A 26,649-nucleotide genomic window follows, 5' to 3' on the forward strand; every position below is an offset into this window, starting at 1 on the left:
ACCTTGCATGAGGTCATTTATGTGTGTGTGTGTTGTTTATATATATATATATATATATATATATATATATATATATATGTGTGTGTGTGTGTGTGTGTGTGTGTGTGTGTGTGTGTGTGTATATATATATATATATATATATATATATATATATATATATATATATATATATATATATACACACACACACACTGTGTATAGTTGATTTGCGTTCGGTTTAACAGTTTCCTTTTTTAAAGTGTGGATTATTGTAAAATAATGTGAAAGAGAAGTATGTCAAGTTTACCAAATCTGTTTATGTATTCATGTAAAACCCAGATATATAAATGCATCGATAATACTGTTTCAAAGACAAGCCCCACCATACAAAACGAAATACACTGCTTTATTTTCTTTTTGAGTTCGCAGCAGTTCTCAATAGAAAGACTCGTTTGTTGTTAAAATAGATGTGTGACCCAAATCAACCACACTGGGCAAATCGTTTTAAACATGTTTTGATTTTTTGTAAAAACAAGCCTGATGCATAGATCACTTTGCTAGTATAATTTTATCTATATGTAATAGTTAACAGATAATATTGTATCGCAGATATCGCCATCTTTTAATGAGCGTCTGCGCCTTAACATAGTGGGTGCGTCCACGACACGCAGACTTTCTTACGTCAAATTCTGCGCAAAACCTGTCCAAATTCGCCGTCTGCGTGACCCCGTCCGGAAAAGACGTCACCAGTTCACGCATCCACGAGCTTCGGCGGCTGCAGCAGCTTAAAAGGAATACCCGCTAGAAAGTGCCCTGAGGGCATCAGATGATTCTAGTGCATTTGTCATGTACTCCCACCTTTCACTTCCAAAGATCGGCAACTCTGTGAAATCAAGCCACACTGTCCCTAACCCAACCCCAACTTTAAGCAACCCCAACCCTAAAACCTATACCTATACAATACCTTACGCGAAACATAGTCATTAAGAATCATCTGATGACCTTAGGACACTTTCTAGGTCCATTCACGTGTGCTGCGTGCATTCGAGTCATTTAATTTTTCCTATGAATTACATAGTAGATAGGGCAAAGTAATACAGATACATAAATGTTTCAATTCTGAAACACTTCAACAATAAAATATTGCCTGTGATGTTTTAGTGATGTACTTATACAATATAACTTCATTACATTTACGTTGTATATGCATGTATCTCTTCTACTGCATATAGTCTTATAATGTAACCTAACTTAGTGTATACAGTGCCTATAGTAAGTATTCATCCCCCTTGGACATTTTCACATTTGTTGTGTTACAACCTGATATCTTGATGCATTTAAAAGGGATTTTTTTTCCTTTGATTTACACAACTTACTCAATACTTTGAAAAGACAAGATAAGTTTTATTGGGAGACAGCAGTTAATGAAAAAAAAAAAGTCTTGGTTAGATAAGTATTCACCCCTCTGAGTCAATACTTGGTAGAACCACCTTTGACAGCAGTTACAGCTGTGAGTCTTTTGGGGTAAGTCTCTACCAGGTTTGCACATCTGGATCGTGCAATATTAGCCCAGTGTCGCTTTTTCTGTGTGCTTGGGGTCATTGTCCTGCTGAAACGTGAATCTCTGTCCCAGTCTTAGGTCTTTTGCAGACTTAAGCAGGTTTTCCTCAAGGATTTGCCTGTATTTAGCTCCATCCATTTTGCTCTCTACCCTGACAAGTTTCCCAGTCCCTGCTGATGAAAAGCATCCCCATAGCATAATGGTGCCACCACCATGCTTCACAGTAGGGATGGATTTACCTGCGTGATATGCTGTGTTGGGTTTGCACCAGACATAAAGCTTTGCAGTTAGGCCAAATAGTTCATTGTTTGTGTCATCGGACCACAGAATCTTTTGCCACATCTTTATAAAGTCTCCCGCATACCTTTTTGCAAATTCCAAGCCAGATTTTACATGGGCTTTTTTCAGAAATCGCTTCCTTCTTGCCACTCTTCCATGGAATGTCATGAAATGCTGTAGGTCAGCCATGGAATGCTATAGGTCCTTCAGAGTTGTCATTGGCTTCTCAGTGGCTTCTCTGACCAATGCCCTTCTTGTCCGGTTGCTCAGTTTGGGAGGACGGCCTGATCTAAGCAAATTCTGGGTGGTACCATTTACCTTCCACTTCTTAATGATCAACTTGACTATGCTCCAAGGGATATTCAATGCCTTTGAAATCTTTTTATACCCCTTCCCCTATCTGTGCATTTCCACAACTTTATCCCGGGGTTGTTTAAAAAGCTTCTTGGTCTTCAGGGTAGTATCTAACGCACTACCCAACTGTGGGACCTTACAGAGCCGGTGTATTTAATCTGAAATCATGTGAACCACCTTTATTGCACAGATGGACTCCATTTAACTTATTTTGTGAATTCTATAAGCAATTGGTTGCACCTGAGCTTATTTAGAAATGTCACAGCAAAGGGGATGAATACTTATCTAATGAAGACTTTTCAGGTTTTTATTTTTCGGACCATGCTGTAAATTATAAAGCAAGTGGAGCACGAAGGGAAATGTGATTGCATCCACTTCTTATGCAATTATAATTTCTCTCAACTCCGTCTCCCTATTTGATTTGTCTGCTCTGCAGTTCCTCGACCAAGGTTGTCCACGCCCCGTCTGCACAGACTGTGACGTCTGCCGCAGATTTAAGGGTACGTTCACGGATATCATTCTGTGCACATTCAGTGCAGAATCTGACCAATTTAGCCAATGATCTTGTAAGAATGATCTCCGTGAACGCGTCCATTAGCTAAATTGGTCAGATTGGGCACAGAATCTGAGTAGAACGATCCCCGTGAACTCACGCTATGTCTTCAATCTAGCTGGCGAAAAAGTCTCGTAAACACACCCAGTGATAGGCGTGTTGAGTGGGTGAGGCACAACTTGACCAATCAGAAGAGTAACCTTTCCAAAGCTCTTGTGCTTTGATAGGACGGCTTTAAAGCGTTGAGGTGATTTGTAGTCAAATAGACGTGTTTTTCAAGGCAGAGTTCGTGTGAAAAAACTACAATCGCGCATGCGATTTTATACTTGGCTGCTGGTCCTGTGTAAATTTTTGTACCGCCCTGCTTATCCTGGTATTCTGACACAAAACTGGAGACGCTCGGTAATTTGTCAGTGGTAGTTAACACGATATACTTGTTGGCTAGTCAGAGGAAATTACAGAATGGCGGCTCTGGCAGCAGTGCGAAGTAGCTCCAGGTTGTTTACTGGATTCAATGCCGCTTACAGGAGCCTGATCCCCGGAAGCGGGCTCCCTGGGGCTTCGGTCCGACCAAGACTGCAGCTCCAGCCACGGTGGTACGCTGTTAGCCACCTCTCTGTGCAGGAAAGGATAGAGAATAAACGGAAGGCAGCGCTGGTCGGGGGAGGTCAGAACAGAATTGAGGCACAGCACAAGCGGGTGAGTTCTCAATGTCATATATGCCACTTGTGAATGTCAGGATGTAGTCTGGACAAGGTAATTGTGCAAGTTTTCCTTTTCTAAATCTGGTGAAAACTGTCTTACACTGGCACAAGCCAGCCCGCATAACTACCACCTGCCAAGATGAAAGTACCCCGTGCACATTAGTAATCTTCCTTTACGTGCAAGAAGCCCGCAATCGTGTTGTAAATGTAATTCGTGGATTCAGTTACTTAATAATTTCACAGTTTACCCTTCTGTGCATTCATATTTATTAGCACCTAGACCTAGTTTGCTTTCCAGTTTGTTTACATTGCACACAGCTGGATACACGAATACCTCCCTTTCTTCCTCTTACCAGCCTGTGTCGCTCTGAAGGGCTTGACCCTGCTGGAGTCTAGAAGCTCCAGTGTAGCTCAGGCAAGCAAATCAAGAAACTAGCAAAGGCAGTGCCCTGCAGATATGTAATTGTTTTGGTACTGTCTACAGAGGTGGAACTGATCAAATTAACCTCACAATACATAGCTAAAAGTGCTAATTAGATTGGTGCCGTCTATAACTGCTACAGAATATCTTAACAAAATTAATAGATGTGATTTCACTTTAGCATACTGTAAATTGACTGATTTATTCTGAAAATTATTCTTACATCTACAACTTGGGTCTGAGTATGTTGTCCTTATTTGGGTTGCGTTTCATATTGAATTGATCAGAGGGAGACCGATGAAGTATTTTCTATGTGCAGGGAAAGTTAACAGCTAGAGAGCGTGTTGATCTGCTGCTGGATTCAGGCACCTTTGTTGAATATGACACGTTTGTGGAACACAGATGTTCAGACTTCGGCATGGAAGCTGATCAAAACAAGGTATCTATGTATATCTGCCTGTATAACTATCTCAATCCATGAATATTCCTACTGTAATTCCGATTCTAATGCTACATAATCAGAGTAATATCACAATTCTAATGTAATGCTGCTGATTTATTAAAATAATGTTTACTATGTTATTATGGATGTCTATGAAAATCTTGAACTTGATCCTAACTCTTATTCTATAGTATATGATGACGGTAGTTTTGTAAATGGTAAGTAACGTGACTGCGCATTCCATTTTCTCAACACTAATGTGTTCCAGTTTCCAGGAGACAGTGTGGTCACTGGTCAGGGCCGTATTAATGGAAGATTGGTATATGTCTTCAGTCAGGTAAGCGTTTATTTGTTACTCCCTATTTGGGGAAGTGATGTTGACTGCTTGTCAGAGCAAGCAGCATACTGTTTATCTTTATTAAGAAGTGTATACATGAGCCTTCTATGTCAGATAATCTATTAATATTAATTACAGTGCTTAAATTAGGCGCTGACTATTGTTTGTGAATAAATTGTAGCAATTATTGAACATTATATGCTTGTTAAAGTTATAACAGGAACCTTACCCGCATCCACCCTTTACAGATAGTTATTATCCACTGCCCATTATAATCCAGGTGTCAGGCTAGTGATTTGTTTTCTGTGAAGGTGTATCTGTGTTCATCCTTGTTCTTGGTTTTGTAGGATTTCACTGTGTTTGGTGGCAGCTTGTCTGGCGCTCATGCCCAAAAGATTTGTAAGGTAATGTACCCAGAAAATATAGAAATCATATAACAGTTCACTGATGAAAGGAAAGCAATTCAGACGTCATTTCCAGGTCATACTACTTAAATATATTATTGCTGAAAGAGTTCAATTAAAAATGAACTGTTAGATGTCTAACTGTATAGAGGGGTTTGCATGATTAAGGACTGCGGTATGTCCTCCCCTTACAGATCATGGACCAGGCGTTGCTGGTGGGAGCTCCTGTCATTGGACTCAATGACTCTGGTGGGGCCCGCATCCAGGAAGGGGTGGAGTCTCTTGCTGGCTACGCAGATATATTCTTGGTAAGATGTCTGTGAGCAGGTATGAGAGGGAGGATTAAACAAAAGAGTGCAACACAGGAGTGTGGAATTATGTTGGGGCACATTTATTCCTGCACGCACCAGTGTTATTAACTTGTTTCCTTTTTTCTGTTCTCCCCCCCCCCCCCCCCCCGAGCTGAAAATGTAAGCTTGATTATGAGGGGAGGAGGGCTTAAAGGGACTTCTTGCTTCCCCACAAACACTGTATATTGATCACATTTTCAACCATTTAACTTAAAACTTTCTGAAGAACAGCAGTAATTTACATCTAGAAGCTGTAAACACTGAAATAAAAAGTATATTTTTATATTAGCATTTTTTACAGGAGTCGTATTACTACTCCCTTACCAGAGAATACAATGTTCTTTTTTTTTCCCAGAGAAATGTAATGGCTTCAGGAGTTGTTCCTCAGATCTCCCTCATCATGGGTCCTTGTGCCGGTGGAGCCGTCTATTCTCCTGCCTTAACTGACTTCACATTTATGGTGAAGGTACAAGATACGGTTGTTGTTATTGAAGCTCTATGACACGAATGATAACCCTGGTCCAAAGCTAGAATCGATTTCTCACTGCTCAGTGCAGACGCCTCTGAGGTCCTTTGTGCTGGGCTGAGAGCTCTCTGCAATGATGTGTTCTGATGATTTTCATCCAAGTCAGCTGGTTTCCAGACCCTGGGAATCTATATAACTTCCCTACCATTATATTGCAGGATAACACAAGAAACAGTGTTGAAAAGACTAAAGAAGTATATATTTATTTGCATTCTGCTGTAGTATCGGCATTTTTTTTACTTTACCTATCTATAAATTGGTGTAATTTCCTACTTGGCTGATCCTGTTTTGCATTAGTTTGTCATTATCATTGTGTATTGTGGGTCCTTCAAAATATATATTTTGTTGTAATGAGAACTTTTCTTTGCTAGATTAGATCTGTTAACAAAGGCTGGTTCATTTTTTTGTTTCTTATAGGACACCTCGTATTTGTTCATCACAGGCCCGGATGTAGTGAAGTCAGTTACCAATGAGGATGTGACACAGGAAGAGCTTGGCGGTGCAAAGACTCATACAGCCGTGTCAGGTCAGTCTTTACTGGTAATGAAGCCAAAGGACAGGGTTGTTTAATTGTAATCCCAGTGGCGCAATGCTGTTACATCCATATATAGTTTTATTTTTATTTATTTTTTGTTTCAGATTATTACGGGAGACATTACTGCACATTTGCATGAAAAGTAATATACCATAACTATAAACAACACCAGCCCTAACCCCTGTATCTGAGGCTGTGCACTTCCTATAATATAATGTGTGCAAAGCATCTATGCCAGTATAGATGTATATTACTGCTTGATAATGCAGGTGACAATTTGCTACAATATGCTTCTATATACATATAATACACATTGGAATGCATTTAGAGCCATACTGCCACACCTTTTACATGTATCCCTGTTTGGAGGAGAAGCTAGTTCAACTGGCTCAAGCTATTCAATCCTTTACCTCTATTGTCAATTTCAAAGCCTTGTATAGACTTTCAGTTCCCACAGTGTTAACCCACAATGCCATCTTGTCTCCTTTTTTAACAGGGTGTCTGTGCTTTTGTTTTTGTAGGTGTGGCACACAGAGCGTTTGAGAACGATATAGACGCCTTGCTGAATCTGAGAGAGTTCTTCAACTTCCTACCTCTCAGTAACAAGGATTCTGCACCTGTCATTGAGTGCCAGGACCCCAGGTTAGTAAGAGCTGGAAAATGTATTCCTGGTATATGAAATGAGATGACAGATGGGGTAAGAGCTAGTAAGTTCAGGAGTCTGAATCAATTTTAGTTTGGGATGGTTTTCCAAGACCTAGAGGAAGTAATGTCTACTTGGGCTGAATTTTTTTTTTTTTTGGCATTCTGTGATTAAAAACCTTTAATTTAAACCTTTACCTATTCTGTTATGTTTTCAGTGACATCTTGTGGTCATAATACCACATTGCAAGCAAATGTTATGAATGAATAAAATGTAAACAGTACCACTGTTGTCTAGAATAGACATATTGCCATCTACTGGATAAATACAAAATAGCATCATCGTTTGATAGTACAAGAGAAAGGCACAATTTGTAATCTATCTGTTACCATGTTCCAACCCACAATAGGTGCAGAAAATGTATCAATTTACAGCCAACCCAACCATTTTTTTCTGTTATGTATAACTTGTGTCCTTCAGTTTTGCAGTACAATTTTCACAGTCAGTCCTTTGAGTCCTTTTGCTTTGTAATTCTCAGCCAAAACAAAACTCACTTAATGCAAAAGATCTAAAAACAATCTGCTATGATCGGGAAGGGTGTTAGACTAACAGTACATTTTTAATAGTAATGGCACCAGTTGCCACCTGTGTGGGATATTGACTGCCATGTTTGACTTGCTGATTTTTAAACCATTAAAAGTGACTCATTATAAATGCATCATTCTTGTCAATTGTTTGGTATTCTAGTGAGCGTCTTGTTCCTGGCCTGGACACAATAGTTCCTTTTGAAAACACTAAAGCCTATGACATGCTAGACATTGTCCGTGGGGTAAGTAGACAGGGCCTGCCTGTTATTTGAACTATAAGAATCTGGGATCTAGTGCTGCTTTGTCAATTATTTCCTATTTATTGCAGATTGTTGACGAGAGAGAATTCTTTGAAATCATGCCGAACTATGCAAAGAATATTGTTGTTGGTTTTGCCAGAATGAATGGGCGCACTGTCGGGATTGTGGGCAATCAACCTAAAGTGGCATCGGGTGAGAGACTTGCATTATAGTACAATATACAGTCCACACTGTTACAGAAGGCCCACCTCCCTATAGTGAACGCTCAGATTACATTTTACAGCTGTGTGTTTTAAGCAGGCTTGATTTGTAATGTTGTATGCAGTATGTAACAATACTTTCTTTACATCATGTATCGTAATAGATACATGAATCTAGTATCGTAGTAAGACCAAAAGCACTACAGGGCTCACTGTAGTTTACCAAATGGTTCTTGAATGAAGAATAAGTGCATTTCATAGTTAGTATGATGAATACATACCCTCCTTAACTCACTGCATTTTTGTATTTTAACAAAATAATCCACAGTTAAATGATCATTTGATTTTATGCTTATACAAGTAGCCCATCACATACAGTATATCGTGATGCATATTGTGTGGTGACCTTCATATCATGATACATATCACATCGTGACATTAGTGTGTTGTTACACTTCTAACATACAGCTTGTTTATTTGTATTAGTGCAATAGAGTTTTATAAACCAGTACTACTTTATATAGTATAGTTGGAGCAAGTGTATATTGTTCTCACTACAGCTTGCAAAGGGTTCAGATATTTTGCTATTTTTACCCCATAACTTTCAAAGCACAATTTCATATTCTAAGGTAAAACTTTTGCTTCAGGTTGCTTGGATATTAACTCTTCTGTGAAGGGAGCCCGCTTTGTGAGATTCTGTGATGCCTTCAATATACCGATCATCACATTTGTAGATGTCCCCGGATTTCTCCCAGGTCAGTACTAATTAGATTGTAAGAAATGGGAATTCTATCTAAAGTGTTACAGAAACCCACTGCAGTGTGTACAAGAAACGCATTACCTTTGCTGTGTCCTGTGTTGTCTACGTAGTCTCTGTAAGTGACCTTGTATAACATAATCAGAGTTTTTCTTCTAAGCATTGCAGTGTCCAGCCCTCCTGCAACAATGCTTTTTATCCTAACGAACGCTGGCAAGTAGAAATGTATTGATTATTCTTGAAATTTAAGCGTGGGCAATGTTTAAAAATAAAACATTAGTATATGGGCAGCACGGGACACAGCAAAAGTAACCTAATGCATTTCTATAAGCACTGACGAGTATTCTTTAACACTTTGCTGATTTTTATTTTAGTACTACTTCCTGCATGATTACACTCTTGAATTAGGTATAGCTAGGACGCTGCTCTATTTCAGAAACCAATCTTTGCTATTGATGATCCATGTAATGCTGCCATGCTCTGTTTCCCACTTTCAATTGTTTACCTTTTAAAATTGCAGGAACTGCCCAGGAGTATGGAGGTATCATCAGACATGGTGCTAAGTTGCTATTTGCATTTGCTGAAGCAACAGTGCCAAAAATCACAGTGATCACCCGAAAGGTAAGACCATAGCAAGGGGAAACACACATGGTTGCAGTATAACCAGAGTTCTCACTGACATGAATTGAGTGAGAGCTTTAAGTGACAATGAAAAACAGCACATGAACCGACTTCATATCAGGATGCACTGTAGCAGCAACTTTACTTCAATAGCGCTGTATTTGAACTACACAAACATCAAATAAAATCAGAGAACAGAAATATCTTCAACACAATAAAAAGGTGGACCATTGATCATGCTGCTAATAAGTAATACAATGGATTTTAAAACATTGGTTGGTAGTCCTTTAAAATCAGAAGTCCATGCTGATCTATTTTAATGTCTTCACCTAAATTTAGACTGGAAAACAATTAAACTATAGAGGTGGGGGTAGAGATACAGAAATCTATGTAGATTGTGAATTTTTACAATACTAAGTGTCTTGTTTTGGCCTAGGCCTACGGTGGTGCCTATGATGTGATGAGCTCTAAACATTTAAGAGGAGATGTAAACTACGCGTGGCCTTCCGCTGAGGTTGCAGTCATGGGTGCAAAGGTATTTATGTTTTTTTTTTTTTTTTTTTTTTTTTGGTGTGCCAGCAATAAGCCTTTAGGATTTCTAAACAAATACAAGTGACAGACCTTTATAAAGGCTTGGTTGTATTCTGAACCCCTCAAGCAAATAACAACTCTGGTAAAAATCAGGGGTTAAGGCTGAATTAGCATCTTTCCCTCATGAAAGGGAAAGCTGTGGTTTAATGCTATGGCTCTGAATTGAAACAAAAAGCTTCACTTATCTGAAAGTATCACTTATTTTGCATGCCTTTAGACCACCATTTTTTTATTATCATATAGAATCTGAACCCTATAGGAGAATAGGGATTTCTGAAGCGTCACAAACCTTTCAGTATGGTTATAAAGGGCCTTGGTTTTTGATTGCATGATGCAGTTTTAATCCTTTTTCCTGTACGAATACACTTGATTTTCTGTGTTTTAGCTCTGGGCGTTACTCGTGTGTCATGAAATCATATATACATGTTGAAAGAGCAAATTGTTCTGTGGTTTTACAGGGTGCTGTACAGATTATATTCAGAGGAAAGGAAAATCAAGCAGAGGCAGAACAAGAGTATGTGGAAAAGTTTGCAAACCCCTTTCCAGCAGCTGTAAGAGGTAAGAATTTTATCCTGAGGACAGCTGTGGAAATTTGTATTGCACTGCACATAGCAAAAGTATAGACCTCTACCACAAGCATGCAATACATGCTTCAGTATCTTATCTGGAAATATTTACAAATGTCAGTGTTATCAGGATTAAGGTTGCTAGTGTCTGAACTGCTTTTGTGTTTTGTGCAGGTTTTGTTGATGACATCATTCAGCCTTCAACTACTCGGATGCGCATATGCCGTGACCTGGAAGTGCTTGCTAGTAAACAGCAAAAGAACCCCTGGAAGAAACATGCTAACATTCCTCTGTAAATACATATCAGAATATGTTTTATTTGTATTAGGAGTTTATATTTTAGCAAAAGCAGTTCCAGAAATTATAGAATAAAAAACAAAGTGTTGAATGCACTTTTCATAATAACCTTATGTTGCATAATTAAACCAAAACTACAGATCTGATTAACATTGGCTAAACTCCCAAATCAATCATTTTTAAGTCACCACTTTTGGTAAAAACAACAAAATGGTCTTTAATTTCTTCCTCTGTTACAGTGAACTCAAACTTGCAGTGAAAATGAAGCACGAACACAAGTATGAGTTTCAGTCTGTTAAAGCTGGTTCACACTGCGCATAAGATTCAGAAGGACGCAGGCTGTAGTTCACACCGAGCGATTCTTCTACCTGCGTTTAGTTAAAAAAACAAAGTTCTGGAGGTTCGGAGAGTCGTGCACACAGCCGCATTTAACTTATACACTAACCGCAACGCCTCTTTTTGTAAATAGCCGATCCAAAAAAATAATTGTGTGATTGACAACAAATGCCACCATTCAGTTTCATGGTAAAATCACTGACATTCTCTCCGACTTTGTTGAGCTGACCCGCTCAATTTAACCATCCCGCTTTCCGTAAACACTGTACGTAGGCTGCTGAGAGACACACATCAAACCCTGTTTAAATTCCTGAGTTGTTAAGTTTTCATTATGATTATCTGTTTATTTATGGTACAGTACATGCTTAATTATTAGTTCTTTAGCCATTTTCCGCTACATCTACACAAGTATAATTTATTTAAAATAATAAAAGGTAAATTGGATTTTACTAAGTTGTGCAATTGGTTGAAGTGACGTCACCAACTTCACACTGATAAGTTGAAATCTACGAACTCGTTCGCAGTGTCTACTATTTGAACGCAAGGGGACGTGTTTGTATGACTCGTATGCCCAGTGTGAACCAGCCTTTATTCTGGAGTTAAGTTTATCATAAGGCCAAGTTAGAATAAAATGTTTAATGCAAATAAGCAAAAATTAATTAATTATCTACTAATTATCAAACAGGCAAGCCAATACTCAAACATTTAATTTATCTTCAGTAATTCAAACAGTAATCAAATTGGATCCATTGAGGTGCTAATTAGGTCTAACTAGAGATGATCCAATCAATGGCTTCTTATTATTTTTATTATTTAAACACAGTACAAATAGATAGGCTCTTAACCTTGGAACCAAGTGAATCGATGTATTTAACTACCGCAGAAACCCAATAGAACCTCATTCTAAAAACACACACAGTTTTAGAACAGTTTATTAAAGTAAAAGGTGAAGCATCAGCTTTTAAATTGTACAAAGATTTTTTTTTTTTAATATTGAAAATGTACAATTTACAGGATTACTAGCAAAACCAATCAGACACACAAAATATAAAACCTATTGACTCTGAACTGAATTTGAAATCCACCATGGAAGTACCTAGATATGAAACCTTAAATTATACATTTTTCTGCAATGCTGTTTTAAGTTAGAATTCCATTTCGATATAGATGACTGAAGGACAAGGTTTGTTGCAATTGGGACTCAAACCATGCAGCATCTATTATGCGTCTATGCCCACAGAACTACAATGACGACATGTTAAACCAACCTCTCTCTCTGACTAGGTCTTTTGTATGTACACTAATTTACCTGCTGTAGCAGCCTTGAAGTTGGATTCACTCTGCCCCCTGGTGGGTGGGTTACCATGCCATCCACAATTTGGCAACAAATCTGTTCAAATAGAACTGTACAAACATTTGACAATTATACTTGCTTCAAAACTTCATACTAAACCTACTAAATTCAAAATATTTGTTTGTGTTATTTGTTTAAAAACCCTGGTTAAATGATCAGTGTGATTTTCTGGAAAATACTTTAAGAGCTACCGTTATATTATCTGTACATGTTAAAAATGTTAAGATATTTTCTTTGTACTTGTTTTAAAACAACCTTGCTGCTAGAAACTGATAGATTTTAAAACTTGAGCCTTCATTTTAAAACTTGTTTTCAGATACAATCTGGATAATAAACAACATTTATAAGAAGATAGTTTCTAAATTGAGAATGTATGTGTGTGGAAGATCAATTGCAGTGTTTCCCTTAAAGAAAACTACTTAAAAATCAATCCTGTGGACACCAAGCACTTGCCAGACAAAATTATACTACTGAGTTAAGACACGTATTAGTGTGGTAATTACACAAAATTACATTTTATTCTTAAGTCTTCCCATGAATGAACCATCATTTTAGTCCACAAACTTACTGAACCCAGTGTTTTTGGATAAATAATGGACAGTCTTAAAATATATTTATAAACCTGTATATGCATACAAAAATAAGGCAACATGAAAACAAAACTGACTGAATAATTTTAAAAGACCATAGAATGATAATGACCAAATGTTGTTGTCAGTAACAATTACCAAACATTTACATTTGTAAAAAAGATGGAGAAACAAAGTGATTGTTTCTAACTCGGGGATAATTAAAGCGTACCACAATGCTAACCAAATCCAGTGCGATTTTAAAAACATTTGTTTCTAATCTAGTATTGCAGCATTGCTATCTAACTTGACAGTCATGTGTTTAAAAACATTAGCAAACAAAATGTATGTTTTTTGTTTGTTTAAATGTACAGTATGTATTTATTATATATTTAATATTTTAAAAACTTCTGCAATGTGTTTTGTGGTTACCCCCCAAAAATCACTCCAGCACCAGTATTACCTGCACTTGTTGACAATTTAAGAAAGCCATTAATCCTTGAAAAATACAACTGCTATATACTACAAGGGTGACAATTCTTTTGATAGTTCTTCCATGGTCTTCTGGCTTGACTTTTTTTCAGCTTTTCTTTTTTTTTGTCAAAATAAAGTAGATCAATTCTAGAATGTTATATAACAAGCAATCACAGTATAAAGGCCCCTTGCTCCATATACATTTCAGCTCTTTGTCTTACAATTTTCCTTTCAGAACATGGGCATCCCAAAACCCTACAGAAAAAATAAGGAAAATAACGATTCAATGTAATGCTGTTATGGAAGTATTCCTGCCCCCCACCCAATTATTTTGTTTTCTCTTAAACTTCTAAATATGCACAAAATGAATGGAAACATGAAACAGTGTACAGAATGTACTGACATATATTACCAGATTGACACTCTCTCTCTCACTAATGTCTAAAAGAATGTCCTAACATTCTGATTTGTGGTTCTTTATGCATGTAAAGCTCAAACGCGTAACACACACGGCATTCCCACTATACTCCCCCAGCAGGGATAATTAAACCACTTACAAAAGGGTGCTTAAAAAATTTGTTATGAAATTATACATACTGAATCATCTTCTATGATAGCTGCGGAGTCAAAGAAATCTGGTCTTAATTCAGCCCTCTCCCGTCTGTTCCTTGAAGGAGGCTGTGAAAAAAAAAAAAAAAAAAAAGGAATGTAAATTAGTATATGAAGCCGATACATAACGGGTTGTCAGGCCATCCTCAGATAGAACCTATTAGCAGCAATAACACTGAATTTCACTGAGTGAAGACCTCACAAGAGGAATGTCAATGACAAAGTCTTCTAAATGTTTAAACCACAACAGGCTCTTTGAAAACAGAAAAAATACTTTAATATCAGATTTTTGGCTGTTTAATTTAGATTTAATGACGTAATATTGTAAGAATTCAGTGGCTCTTCCATCAGCAGGTAGAATTGCCATTATAACATAACAACAACAGTAAACAATGGATGTGTTAGTAAGTGAGCCGCTCTGAGCAGCTCAGTTAGAACCCACTTAACAGCATGCTCAGTTCCACTCCCTGTGCAGCTTAGAGCGGATTTCAAATCGGTGATCCGAGTGAGCAGAAAAATTCTTGCTCTGAGCCGCTCACTTATTTAATGCACCCAATAGCATATCACATGTGTGATTAATTTTTAAGTCTTCACTGCAAGTGAGTTTCACATGCAATTATTTAGAAATGTGTCACTGTACTATTTAGCAAACTATATACTACTCAAGCGAAGTATCTTCTTTGTACATTTTAACCTATACAAGTACACTACACTATTTTATAAACAAAAGAATGTTGGAGACATAGTATTAAAAAAAAAACCAAAAAAAAACCAAAAAACAAATTGTAGATTAACATTTAAAATCCTCTTTACAAAATTCAAACACCTGTTGGTGAGACTTCTGAATAATAGAAAAAAACAAAAACACAACTCACCAGATCAATGACCATGGTGTCTTCAAACTCTTCATTCATGTCCTCCAGCTGGCCACGTGATGACATCATCACATCTTCGAAGATCGGCTCTGCATCATCCTCCATGAGGCCTCGACTACAGCAAATGTGAAGCAAAATAAGCAAATAAATAAATAAAAAAATTACCATCTTATTTACATGCCCCGTTGCCCCACCCACACACACAACCTCTGCTTAACAGAGGGATTACCATTATTTAAGAATTAAAAAGGTTTCCAGCTGGAATAGTTTTCAACATCACTTTTTAGATTTTGGTGACATTATTACTTAATATGTTTGACATAAAGTTACTAAGACATTTAGTAAAGTATTGCAGTGTACTGCAAGAGTCCAGCGTATATTCAGAATATAAACTGGAATGGTTCTTCAGCACTTACACAGTTTGCCGGACACCACCACTTCTTGCTTTCATGTAATTCATGCCTGTTCTGTCTTTCCGGTTTACATCCTCCAGTTTCTGCTGACCTAACCAGGACATCTGCATTTGTTGACTAAAAACAGAATATAAATAAGTTGAATATCCATTTTCTTTAAAATGTGGAAACTTAACATTGAATTAAATCAATCAATCAATAAATAAATAAATAAATCACTCAAATTAGCATAATTCCATCAGTTTAGACTAGTTTATCCTGGCATCCCCATGTAAGGAGACGTGTGATTGTATATAATTATATAATTGAAACAACCAGAATTTGAGCAAATCAAGTCCCTGCTCTCAAATAAATCATGAATAAGAACTTCATGAGTAAGTCAGTTCAGCAGTTTAAGTTTACTTCAGTCACAGGGAAGGAACATTGTATTTAAAAAGGGGTTCGATTTCTCACTCATGCCTCCAGGTGATTATTTATTTATTTTAAAAAGCAGGAGAGGGTGTTTGAAACCCAGGACAAGTGTGAAATTCTAACCCTGGTTTAAAAACGTAAGATTACAATATAATATTCTCTTGACAAGGCAAGCTCTCTTACTTGTGTACATAGTCTGTTTCAGAGCCTGGCTCAGAGTCTTGGTCTGGTATATGTTCAGCTGCTTGCCGGGGATTTTCCCGGAGAACTGTGGAGGTGAGCTGTGGTGTCTGCAGGGCTCCAGGGGTCTGGAGAGTGTCTCTCATGATCCAGGAGCTTTCCACACTTTCCTCTACAGTTTCAGAATACCAAGAAAATTAACAACATGTAACACAACAAACAATGTATACTTCATGCAATACTGGAAAAAAAGTTCTTCTCACTACTTTAACCATACATCTAGCTTGCATGGCTGATCTGACATTCACATACTGGGCTGCCACTTCTGGGAGTTGTAATAAGAAACCACCACAATTACACTGATGATTTCTTTATAAGTTTTATTTGTTGATGGACTTAGTCTACTATACTTCTATGTGTAATAATGGTAAACCATCGACTCCAAGTAATAAGGAAGGTACACTTCTTCCTTATTCTCCTGGGGTCAAGTTTTTTTTTTTCCTTACCCTCTATCCGTTTCTTGTGAAGTGGAGGTCGTCCTTTTTTACTCCGTACCGACGTGGCTTTGCTGCTGCTGCTTCCGCTGGTGACAGATAACCTGTCCTCGTCGCCACCAGTTAGAAGAGAGTTCCTGTAGGAGATGAGGGGCAGCCACACATCCTCTCGCCGCTCCATCATCTGCTCTGACATGAACTTCTCCAGATAACAGTGTCTGCAACCAATCCACAGAAAGTGAGAAAAAAAACAAACAAAAAACACATACAGTGCCAACAGACATCCCCTACATCCCCTTTCAATATGTTCACCTTTTTTTGCCTTATAGCCTGGAATTAAAATGCATTAAAATATTTTATTTTTCATTTATCTACACATCCTACCCCACAACTTCCAAGTGAACTAAATATTCTAGAAATTTGTAGAAAATTAATTCAAAATAAAAACTGAAATAGCTTGGTTGGATAAGTGTCCACCCCTCTTGTAACAGCAATCCTAAATTAGCTCAGGTGTAACCAATCGCCTTCAAAATCACACACCAAGTGGCCTCCACCTGTGTTAAATTGTAGTGATTCACATGATTTGAGGATAAATTCAGCAGTTGGGTAGTGCATTTCAAAGCAAAGACTCAACTATGAGCACCAAGGCGCTTTCAAAAGAACTCCAGGACAAAGTTGTTGAAAGGCACAGATCAGGGGATGGGGATAAAAAAAAAATATCAAAAGGACTTGAATATCCCTTGGAGCACGGTCAAGACGATTATTAAGAAGTGGAAGATGCATGGCATCACCAAGACCCTGCCTAGATCAGGCCGTCCCTCTAAACTGGATGACCAAGCAAGAAGGAGACTGATCAGAGAGGCTACCAAGAGGCCTGGCAACTTTGCAATAGCTAAAGGGTTTTATGGCCAAGACTGGTCAAAGTCTGCATGTGACAACAAAATCCCAAGTACACAACAAATCTGGCCTGTATGGTATGGTGGCAAGAAGGAAGCCATTACTCAAGAACGCTCACCTTGAATCCTGTTTGAAGTATGCAAAAAAACACTTTGGAGATTCTGTAGCCATGTGGCAAAAAGTTTTGGGGTCTGACAAAACTAAAATGGCATTTTTTGGCTTAAATGTAAAACATTACGTTTGGCACAAACTCAACACAGGGCATCACCCAAAGAACACCATCCCTACTGTAAAGCATGGTGGCAGCATCATGTTATGGGGATGCTTCTCATCGGCAGGGACTGGGGCATTTGTCAGGATAGAAGGGAAAATGAATGGAGCAAAGTACAGAGAAGTTCTTGAGGAAAACCTGCTGCCCACTGCAAGAAAGCTGAAACTGGGGACGGAAGTTCACCTTTCAGCATGATAACGACCCAAAGCACACAGCCAAAGCTACATTGGAGTGGATAAGGAACAAAAAGTTAAATGTCCCCGAGTGGCCCAGACAGAGCCCCGAAATAAATCCAATCGAAAATTTGTGGCATGACTTGAAGATTGCTGTCCAACGCTCCCCAAGAAACTTGACAGAGCTTGAACAGACTAAAGAAGAATGGTCAAATAGTGCCAAATCTAGGTGTGCAAAATTGGTAGAGACCTATCCCAACAGATTCAGAGCTGTAATTGCTGCCAAAGGTGCTTCCACCAAGCATTAACTCAGGGGGGGTGGAGACTTTCAGCTTTGTATTTAATAAATATTTTTTTCCCCCCCTTAACAGTGTAGAGTATGGTATGTAGATAAGTAAGAAAAAAAATCATCATTTAAATGCATAAAACTCTGAGGCACTGAACAAAATGTGAAAAAGTTCAAGGGGGTGTAGACTTTCTACAGACACTGTATATCCATTTACCATTAACAGCTTTGTTCTACTTAAAAGCCCACTTAACCGCAGGTTCTTACAATAAATCTGAAATAACTGCAAGTAGCCAACTTGCATCCTGTTGCAACAAATAATTTAACATTTCCACTGTTGGTTTTTCTTAATATCAAAGCATATTGAAACAAATTATTAACATTTATAGAAGTAGTATCTGTGGTTTTGCAAGTTTTTGATGCAAGATTACCAAAATATTCTGCAGCAAGCTCAGTATCATAGAGGGTACATGTTTTACTTACACTGTTTTCTTGTCTTGACGAAGGAGTTTTGAAGAGAACTCACTGAGAACTTCAAGGAAAGCAAGATTCGGAGGAGGAAATTCTGGTCCTTTCTGGTTTTGATATTTGAAGGCAAACTCTATACCATCCCTAAAATTAAATTAGAACAAATATCTTACAGTTAGGAGTAATGTTAAGGGATAATCACCTATTAGGGAAGCAGGGGTGGAATACAAACCTTGAATCAAGTCTTAATATTTAATCTCCACCTTGACACCCAAATGAAAACAAAACAAAAAAACAAAACATAGTAATCCTTGGATCTAGCACCATACAGAGCCACTGACCACCTGTGACAAGTCATGTCTAATCTATCGGCATGTATCATATTGCTCTGATTTATTAATCTCTTCTGGAAGCAGCTAGTCTACTGAAACTCACTTGTGCAGGGTTGCAACAGCTTCTCTCGTTTTGATCTGATCTAGACCAAAGGTAAGTGCAAATCTTCGAGCCAGCTCCTTAATTCCACTGACATGAGAGGAGGTTCTGTCCAGATTAGGGCCTTGTTCCTGAATAAGCTCATTAAAGAGCTAGACAAATAGGCAGAAATACATATAAAAACAATTAAATTTAAAAAAGAAAAAGTCTAACTGTACATGCATCTTGTAAATGTTTTGCCCATAAAACGTATTCATTACGTTATTTTAAGTAAACTGCTACCAACTCTGTCATTTACAGCACTGAAAAGTTAACCTTGAAAGTTCATTTCACTTCAAAACAATCACACGTCTCCTTACCTGTTGCAAGCTGAGAATGAGAGTTTTGGCACACTGGATCTTGTCCGTTTGCCTCGTTTTACTTAGCGTTTCCTTGATGATATCTCCATAATCATTGTAGTACTAAAATAATAATAAAAAAAAAAAGATACAATTCTCAAACATTTTCAACTTTTCATTTAAATAAAATGCTTCAATTGAAGTCTAATTTCTCTCTCTTGTGACTAATGCACACAATATATCCCAAATTAGTGTACATTTTCAATTATCTGCACTTTTCTGTAATTTCTGTCAAGAAAAATTACAATTATACAGAGCATACGTTGTCTCAAATACACAGCACGAATTTTTAGGCTGAGATTTTAAATATTATATGCCATGAAAAACAGAAATGCAGCAGCTTACCTTCATATAGTGTTTGAAGATGTCAGCAGCAGCATGCATGTCAACAATATCGTAGATGATGAGTTTACTGAACGCGGCAAGGAGGTTTCTCCTCTTGTGTAGGGCTTCTATCTTATTAGCTTCATCTTCTTCATCCCCCTCTGTGGATAATAAACCAATATTACATTACCTTTGGTAAATATGAATGTGTTAGAACCAGATTTAAAAAAAAAACCAAAACACAAAAAAAAAAAAAAAAACAACTAAAACACTGCATTTTGAAAAGCTTGGACACCACTGGCTATGTGTCCACAAATGACATGCCTGTATAAAGGTTTAGAGATAATTTGATATCCATTAGCACTGCGACTCAGCTGGGAGTCAAAAAACTGCAATTAATTCTAGAAAAAAAAAAAATTAATGGCAGTCAGATAATTCTGATGTTGGAGTCCTGCAAATTGCTCTCCTTACCTATGCTTTGGTTCTCGTCATCTTGATCAATGAAGACGTGATCCATCACAAAGCTCAGGAGTTCATTCTGCAGCGGATTATCTGGATTGAACACTAGCGGCTGCAGCCCCTCCCTGCTTCCTGATGTCAATTGGTGACTGAAGATCATCAGAAGATCACAGAGGAGCATAAAGGCCTGAAACAGCAAATTCCATATATGAATTAGCTTCATTTTTGTTTTATAAAAACAAATCTTTGCTGCATGTAAAGCTATATGTAACCCTGTAGCATGTATTGCAAAAAGAGCTGAGCAAATTTAACTATTAGCAATAATTCACCTACATATCTTAACATATAAAGAAGAACGTTTGTATATCTGTTTGTTCCTTTATGCATTCGGACCCCGTAGGAGCCAGTGCTACCAAACTTTGCATGGTCTCCTCTTTCAGCCAGGGGAAGGTCGAGGGCTATGTTTGGATCCAAAATTTTGAACCCAGGAGTACTTTATTTAATAACCTCATTGCTGTGATCCAGCAATGAGGTTACTAAATAAAGTACTCCTGGGTTCAACATTTTGTAGCCATGTATCCCAAATTAAAGAAACACACAAAACAAACAAACAAAAAAACAAACAAAAAAAAAGTTAAAAAAGGGGAAAGGGGTCTGTACGCATTGTACGACACCCAAGACTGGTAACTTATAGGAAACCATAAGGCTACCAATTTGTCATGCATGAAATATTGAAATTCCCTGGGCAACGTCGGGTACTTCAGCTAATTTATTATATTCCACCTTCTTAAATCGAAAATTGCACTTCATTCGCAAACTTATAAAAAGATTTCCTTTACAAAAGATACAAAGTGTTACTACAGTATTTGGCAAACACAACTTCATTTCGTATAAAATAACATATGCATTGGGAATATTTTGCAGTAATAAAACATAAGGCAGTAGTTAAAGGGCTACAGTAAGTGTTGCCTTTTTAATTAGCCGTGAATTCGCAACATACCTGTTCTTTAACTGGAGTGTTGACATTCGATAAGCATTGCTGACAAACAGCAAGGAAAGACTTGACGACTTTTCTTAGTGCACTTAGATCATCCTGTGAACCAAATCATCACAGTGAATGCAAGTCAACATTTAAATCAATGCTCCTAAAAGTAAAGGAATACCACTTTTAATTTCAAGGGAACATTCTTTGTAAATTTTAATTGTATTTCTCAAAAGTCTAAAATTGACTTGCTAAGTTTACATGGCTGAACTCTCACTTTTATAGCCTTTTCACGGAATCTGGACTGAATAGGAAATATTATACAATACATTCATGGGCTTGCAACCACGCGCTCACTTTACCAGCTGGGAGAATGCTAATCACCGCAAATCACTTCAGAGAACCCCTTTACCTGAATACCATAGACAAATTCTGCAAAAACAGTCCTTCAAGCTTGCACTGTTCTTTATTTCAATAATAAATAGGCAGTCAAAAAATCACTTACTTACACTGTAAATACAGGTTTCCTTGATAACCACACGGGTCAGTCTGAACTTTTAGAAACTAAATGTATAAGAACTTTGATGTACCCCAGGGGCATGGGGCCTATGCAGTGGCCGTTATTCTAACTCTAAAGTTTACCTTGGATGGGGATCCTTCTGTAATCGTGACCAGCTGCCAGAGAATAGAGTAGTGAGAACACTGCAGGGCCTGTACTGCAATCTGCAACACACAAAAAAAAAAAAAAAAAACACAAATCTTTAACACAGCCATACAAAAACACTTTGAGATGACAATTTCATCAAATATACAGTTAAAGTAACATGGTTTATAAATAGTAAACAGATGGTCAAAATAACCAAATTAATAAAAATGCACCTTGCAAATGAATCTGGGATTTTGTATTTGAAAACAGTGTGTGTATAAATCAAAAGGTTGTAGTTGAAGATACTTACTTGCTCTGGCATTGACCCCTGTTCGATACCTGCCTTCAGCAACCTGTAGCAATTTCCAAACATATCCCACTTGGTAAGATCATGTGCACTAACAAACAAACAGACAGAATACTGATCAGTATTACAAAAACTTACTCATCAGGGAGTAATAATGCCATTAAATGAAACTAGTAAGAAACAATGGTAAACAATATAACAAAAATATCTTCTATCGAGGTAGCAAAGGTTAACATCAGATAATAACTTTTTTTTTTCTTTTAAGAGAATGTTTACAACAGAGCAGGTCTGTAACTGAAGACGCAGATATGAAATGTTGTGCACATACTTATGGAATGCTGTTAGTCGCTTCAAAGTTGAAAGTACATTATAAATGTCATCATCATCTGCTTCTTCACCCTGAGAACACAATAAACAAATTCAGAAGGTATAAAGAAGAGAAATTTGGCTAAAATGAGGATTAATTGAAGACAGGTTTATGAAATCCTAAGTCAGGTAACCTGTTATGTCAAGATATCAAGTACGTTACGTTTTTATAGTAGTAAGGGAAATGTTCGTCTCGGTTTGTCTATGTGTCCTCTAGTTCGTATAGGATTAGTGTTGTTTTTCCTAATACTGGATTTTAAATGCATTTTACAAAATTACAGCATAAATGGGATGTGTAGTCAGGAACATACTACATAACAGTAATGCAGTCCATTCCACTCTTAGACCATACCTCTTGCAGTAGTTCCTCCACTGAATGATTGAACCTGTCCACCAGCTCATCTATGAGCTGACTGCGGGCAATGTCCACTCTGTTCATGATGGTGTATTCCTCACTACACAGAATGCTATATGTTTTACTGCAGGCTTCCAACACATCTATCTCTGTTTGCTTTTCCACCACAAACTTGATCTGTTTTAGCAGGGCATCTAGGTGCTAGGTGAAAGAAGAAAAAAAAGAAAAAAAACCTTGACAATCCTTTTTTTTTTTTTGGGGGTGGGGGACCAACAATGTTAAACCCTACCTTTTCCATCCTCCCTGCACTATAGATGTCTAGGTCGAAATATTGAGGGATTTGCAATAGGTTTGCCACCTTCTCAGAGTCAGCTTGATACTGTAAAAATAAATGTTAAAAATCACCCAATACATACATTTAAAAACAAAAAGGGGGTGACAATGTCAGAAACCTATACACACGTTTCAAACAAAAAAGTCAGTGCTTTATCAGGATTACCAAGTGGGACAAATAATTCCAACTCATTTAAAAATAAGTCCATCTTCTTACCTTGGAAAGCAACATTGGAAGTGCCATAATGAAGTGTTCCGTTAGCTTATTTTTGTCATCAATCTGCATTTTCCTTTCTTTGGCAGTCAGTACCTTTGAAAAAGTAGATTATTACATTACTTCATCATTGCTACTGGGCATGTTTGCCATGGATATCACAAAACAGGAGGCTGCATGGTCCAGTGGTTAATAAAAAGGCTTGTAAGCATGAGGTCCCTTGTTCAAATCTGTGTGACACTGAGCAAGTCATTTAACCTCCATGTGCTCCGTCTTTCGGGTGAGATGTTGTAAGTGATTCTGCAGCAGATGCAAAGTTTACACACCCTAGTCTCTGTAAATAGCCCTGGATAAAGGCATCTGCTAAATAAACTACTATGACTACTAATATTAATAATAATACTACTACTACTACTACGACTAATAATAACTAGAGTTGCCAGCAGCTTTACGGCTTCCAGTACCAAACACTTTAGAAAATAGCGCAGAATGGCATTTTTACTTAGTAACCATGACTCTCTCAGGAGTTAAGCCAGCTTTACATTTGATCTTTAGGAAAGATCAGAGGTCACATGCTATGACATTTTTTTGAAAGAGCTATACGTGTTCCACAATAATCATGGCCCTATCTGCACTCTAAGTTATCAGTCAGTTTTGTATGTTTATGTCATCCAACGTGGCTGCCATGTATTTTATTGTAGCAACTTGCCTTTTACACCTTTTAAAAAACAACTACACTACGGTCAAATGTGCCATTGGGTTTGTTTTAATCGGACTAGTGGTTTGGAAGAAGATGATCTTTGTAGTTTGCGATTATGACGTCTACCGAGCGATTTTGACGTGATGCAGCAAGGTCGTCATACCACACAGCTTTTTATGAACACCAGTTAATCTTGGACTATCCCACAACAACTATACCAACTTTCAGCACTCTGCAATAAGTTGTTTTCAAAAGACAAATTTTTACATTCAGGCAAAATGTTTTTTTTTCAATCCTATATGGTGGCCAAACCGTGTGATCTACAATGCAAGTTATTTAGCATTTTCCATCTTGCCATAAATATCTACCAACCTACCGAATCTGGTTAGTTTGAGCAACCTTTGGCGGAAAGAAAAAATAATAATAATAATAATAATAATAATAATAATAATAATAATAATAAATAATAATAATAACAACAACAACAACAACTATAAGCTGCAAGCAACTTTAAGATTCATACAAACATTTTACTATTAGATGTGATAATAGTATTAAGCAGTATATGTTGCAGGGTAAGGCAATATAATATAATTTTTGTCAGGAATTACAAGTTTTCATGGTCATAAGGGGTCCTCTTGTGGTGAACTGTAGAACGCAGTCTATCTCAACAAAGACTGCTTTCGAAAATCTGTATTGCTTATTCAATGCAGTGATTCGCCAAGAACTAAAATGTCTGATTTTCGGGAGGATGTTCATCAATAACCTTGCAATGCTCACGGTTTGAAGTGTAACGCACCACCCCCTAGTTAAAGTCCAGACATATTTTCTTCCTGGTTTGGTTTATGCGAAGTACAGTGATATTTTGTGCTTTTTTCTTCCAATACTTAAGTGTGTGTGTGTGTGTCAGTATGTGTACAGTTCTGTATAGGCCTGCAAGTCCACAAGGTTATTTTAAGTAGACAAACAACATTACAGCAGAAAAGCTGCTCATATAGCTCCCAATTATACAAAAATTTCTGCTTTTTGGGGGGGATTCTCCATGAATAACTGTTCGATCTTCACCGTTACAATTGTATTCATACAGCAAGCGATTCTGGATAGCAAATGACCTAATTGCTGCTGTTCAATCTATAATGTTGGTAATTGTAAACACATGGTATTTAGAAATTAACAACCCTAATAAAATTTGGAATTCTCTTTATTCTGGATTTAAATTTAGAAATGAAGACTAAGTACTATCAAACCTGGACCGAAATAGTCAACCTCAAAACTTTAATAACTAAAAATAACACCACCTCAAGAAAGACTTAACACAGTTTTTTTTAATTTACATTTTTACTACTCTGCAACTAACAAAACAAAATGCTGTATATTGCTTAAATAATTAAATAATTACTTAACAGAGTTAAACCTCAAAACCCATTTGTTTCACAGAGAAGTCCGTCAGGCAGTATTCACAGTAGCCGTTAGATCGAGACACTCTACTTCTTTTAATGAATGACCATTCTGTGGTAAATTCCTCTCGATATTTCTGACAAGCCAACCTCAATCTTTTTGATTGAGGAGAGTGGCATTTTGTTTGCTTTGTGATTCCTGTTTTAATAACTGATAAGTAAGACTGGGATTTTGTCACGGAAATTTGTACAAAAAAAATCACGGAGCAGTCACTGTAAATTAAATACAATTTTTTTTATACATATATATATATATATATATTATATATATATATATATATATTATATATATATATATAAAGCTCAAAGAGCAAGCTGCCCAATGTTTCTATGTTGTACATATCTTTCTCAATATATATAAATTTGGTCTGTCTATAGAAGTAGGATAAGGGGAAAATTAATCTAAAGATTTATTATGTTTTTCACAATATCAGGTTCAAGTTTTAATCCTGTAAATCGTTAACCTTCACAGCATATACAACTATAAACAAAAATGGTAATTTTACATAACATTTGGTGGGATTTCTATAGGACAGCAAACAAAACTGAAGGTTTTACATAATTTAAAAAGGTTGACAAAAAAAAAAAAAAAAGAGCAGTAGAGTTGCACCCGCATGTTTGTTTAAATCAATTGACAGCGCTGAAAAAAATCCAAAGCATGAACAGCTACATTGCAAAATAAAGCAACCGAGCTAGTTCAACATCATTAGGTAAACCGTGAAAGCCCTTTTTTGTTTTGTTTTTGGTTAAGGTGGAATTTCCAGTTGTGTTGATAAAGTTCTACGTTCTCTACTAAAATCACGGAATCCGTGTCCATCGTGACTTAAATCACAGCCGTACTGACAAGCAACCAAGTAAATGTGTGATAATGATAGCAAGGCGACATTAAAGCAGCAGTT

At 37.2% G+C, this 26,649-nt stretch overlaps 2 protein-coding genes across 2 annotated transcripts in view; one reads left to right on the plus strand and one right to left on the minus strand.

Annotated features, from left to right (window-relative positions):
* Positions 1-2,959: 2,959 nt before the first annotated feature.
* LOC121322826 (propionyl-CoA carboxylase beta chain, mitochondrial-like) lies at positions 2,960-11,062 on the plus strand. The gene is made up of 15 exons (XM_041263176.1): positions 2,960-3,425; positions 4,171-4,290; positions 4,562-4,630; positions 4,978-5,034; positions 5,229-5,342; positions 5,740-5,850; positions 6,328-6,436; positions 6,967-7,087; positions 7,836-7,917; positions 8,004-8,127; positions 8,783-8,890; positions 9,413-9,513; positions 9,950-10,048; positions 10,563-10,662; positions 10,845-11,062. The coding sequence occupies exons 1-15, from the start codon at positions 3,189-3,191 to the stop codon at positions 10,964-10,966; spliced, it is 1,674 nt and encodes a 557-aa protein (XP_041119110.1). The 5' UTR covers positions 2,960-3,188; the 3' UTR covers positions 10,967-11,062.
* Positions 11,063-11,153: 91 nt separating this feature from the next.
* The window catches only part of LOC121322825 (cohesin subunit SA-1), a 44,115-nt gene continuing 28,619 nt past the window's right edge, over positions 11,154-26,649 (minus strand). Inside the window, exons 17-34 of the mRNA XM_041263175.1 lie at positions 23,597-23,689; positions 23,336-23,425; positions 23,044-23,247; positions 22,654-22,724; positions 22,329-22,416; positions 22,015-22,095; positions 21,391-21,483; positions 20,403-20,577; positions 19,953-20,092; positions 19,569-19,670; positions 19,213-19,361; positions 18,793-18,921; positions 16,695-16,900; positions 16,192-16,360; positions 15,601-15,714; positions 15,185-15,299; positions 14,298-14,378; positions 11,154-13,955 (exon numbers count right to left, since the gene is read on the minus strand). Of these exons, the coding sequence (XP_041119109.1) occupies positions 13,932-13,955; positions 14,298-14,378; positions 15,185-15,299; positions 15,601-15,714; positions 16,192-16,360; positions 16,695-16,900; positions 18,793-18,921; positions 19,213-19,361; positions 19,569-19,670; positions 19,953-20,092; positions 20,403-20,577; positions 21,391-21,483; positions 22,015-22,095; positions 22,329-22,416; positions 22,654-22,724; positions 23,044-23,247; positions 23,336-23,425; positions 23,597-23,689 (2,124 nt within the window). The 3' untranslated portion in view covers positions 11,154-13,931. The remainder of the gene's footprint in view (positions 13,956-14,297; positions 14,379-15,184; positions 15,300-15,600; positions 15,715-16,191; positions 16,361-16,694; positions 16,901-18,792; positions 18,922-19,212; positions 19,362-19,568; positions 19,671-19,952; positions 20,093-20,402; positions 20,578-21,390; positions 21,484-22,014; positions 22,096-22,328; positions 22,417-22,653; positions 22,725-23,043; positions 23,248-23,335; positions 23,426-23,596; positions 23,690-26,649) is intronic.

This window comes from Polyodon spathula, chromosome 11 (genome assembly GCF_017654505.1).
Source record: "Polyodon spathula isolate WHYD16114869_AA chromosome 11, ASM1765450v1, whole genome shotgun sequence".
Lineage (NCBI taxonomy): Eukaryota > Metazoa > Chordata > Actinopteri > Acipenseriformes > Polyodontidae > Polyodon > Polyodon spathula.

Excerpts from the sequence above, each read along its gene's own strand:
- LOC121322826 (XM_041263176.1), top strand. The coding sequence starts at position 3,189 with ATGGCGGCTCTGGCAGCAGTGCGAAGTAGCTCCAGGTTGTTTACTGGA. Across the intron at positions 4,631-4,977 it reads TGGTATATGTCTTCAGTCAG|GATTTCACTGTGTTTGGTGG; the intron begins GTAAGCGTTTAT and ends TTGGTTTTGTAG. Across the intron at positions 5,035-5,228 it reads ATGCCCAAAAGATTTGTAAG|ATCATGGACCAGGCGTTGCT; the intron begins GTAATGTACCCA and ends CTCCCCTTACAG.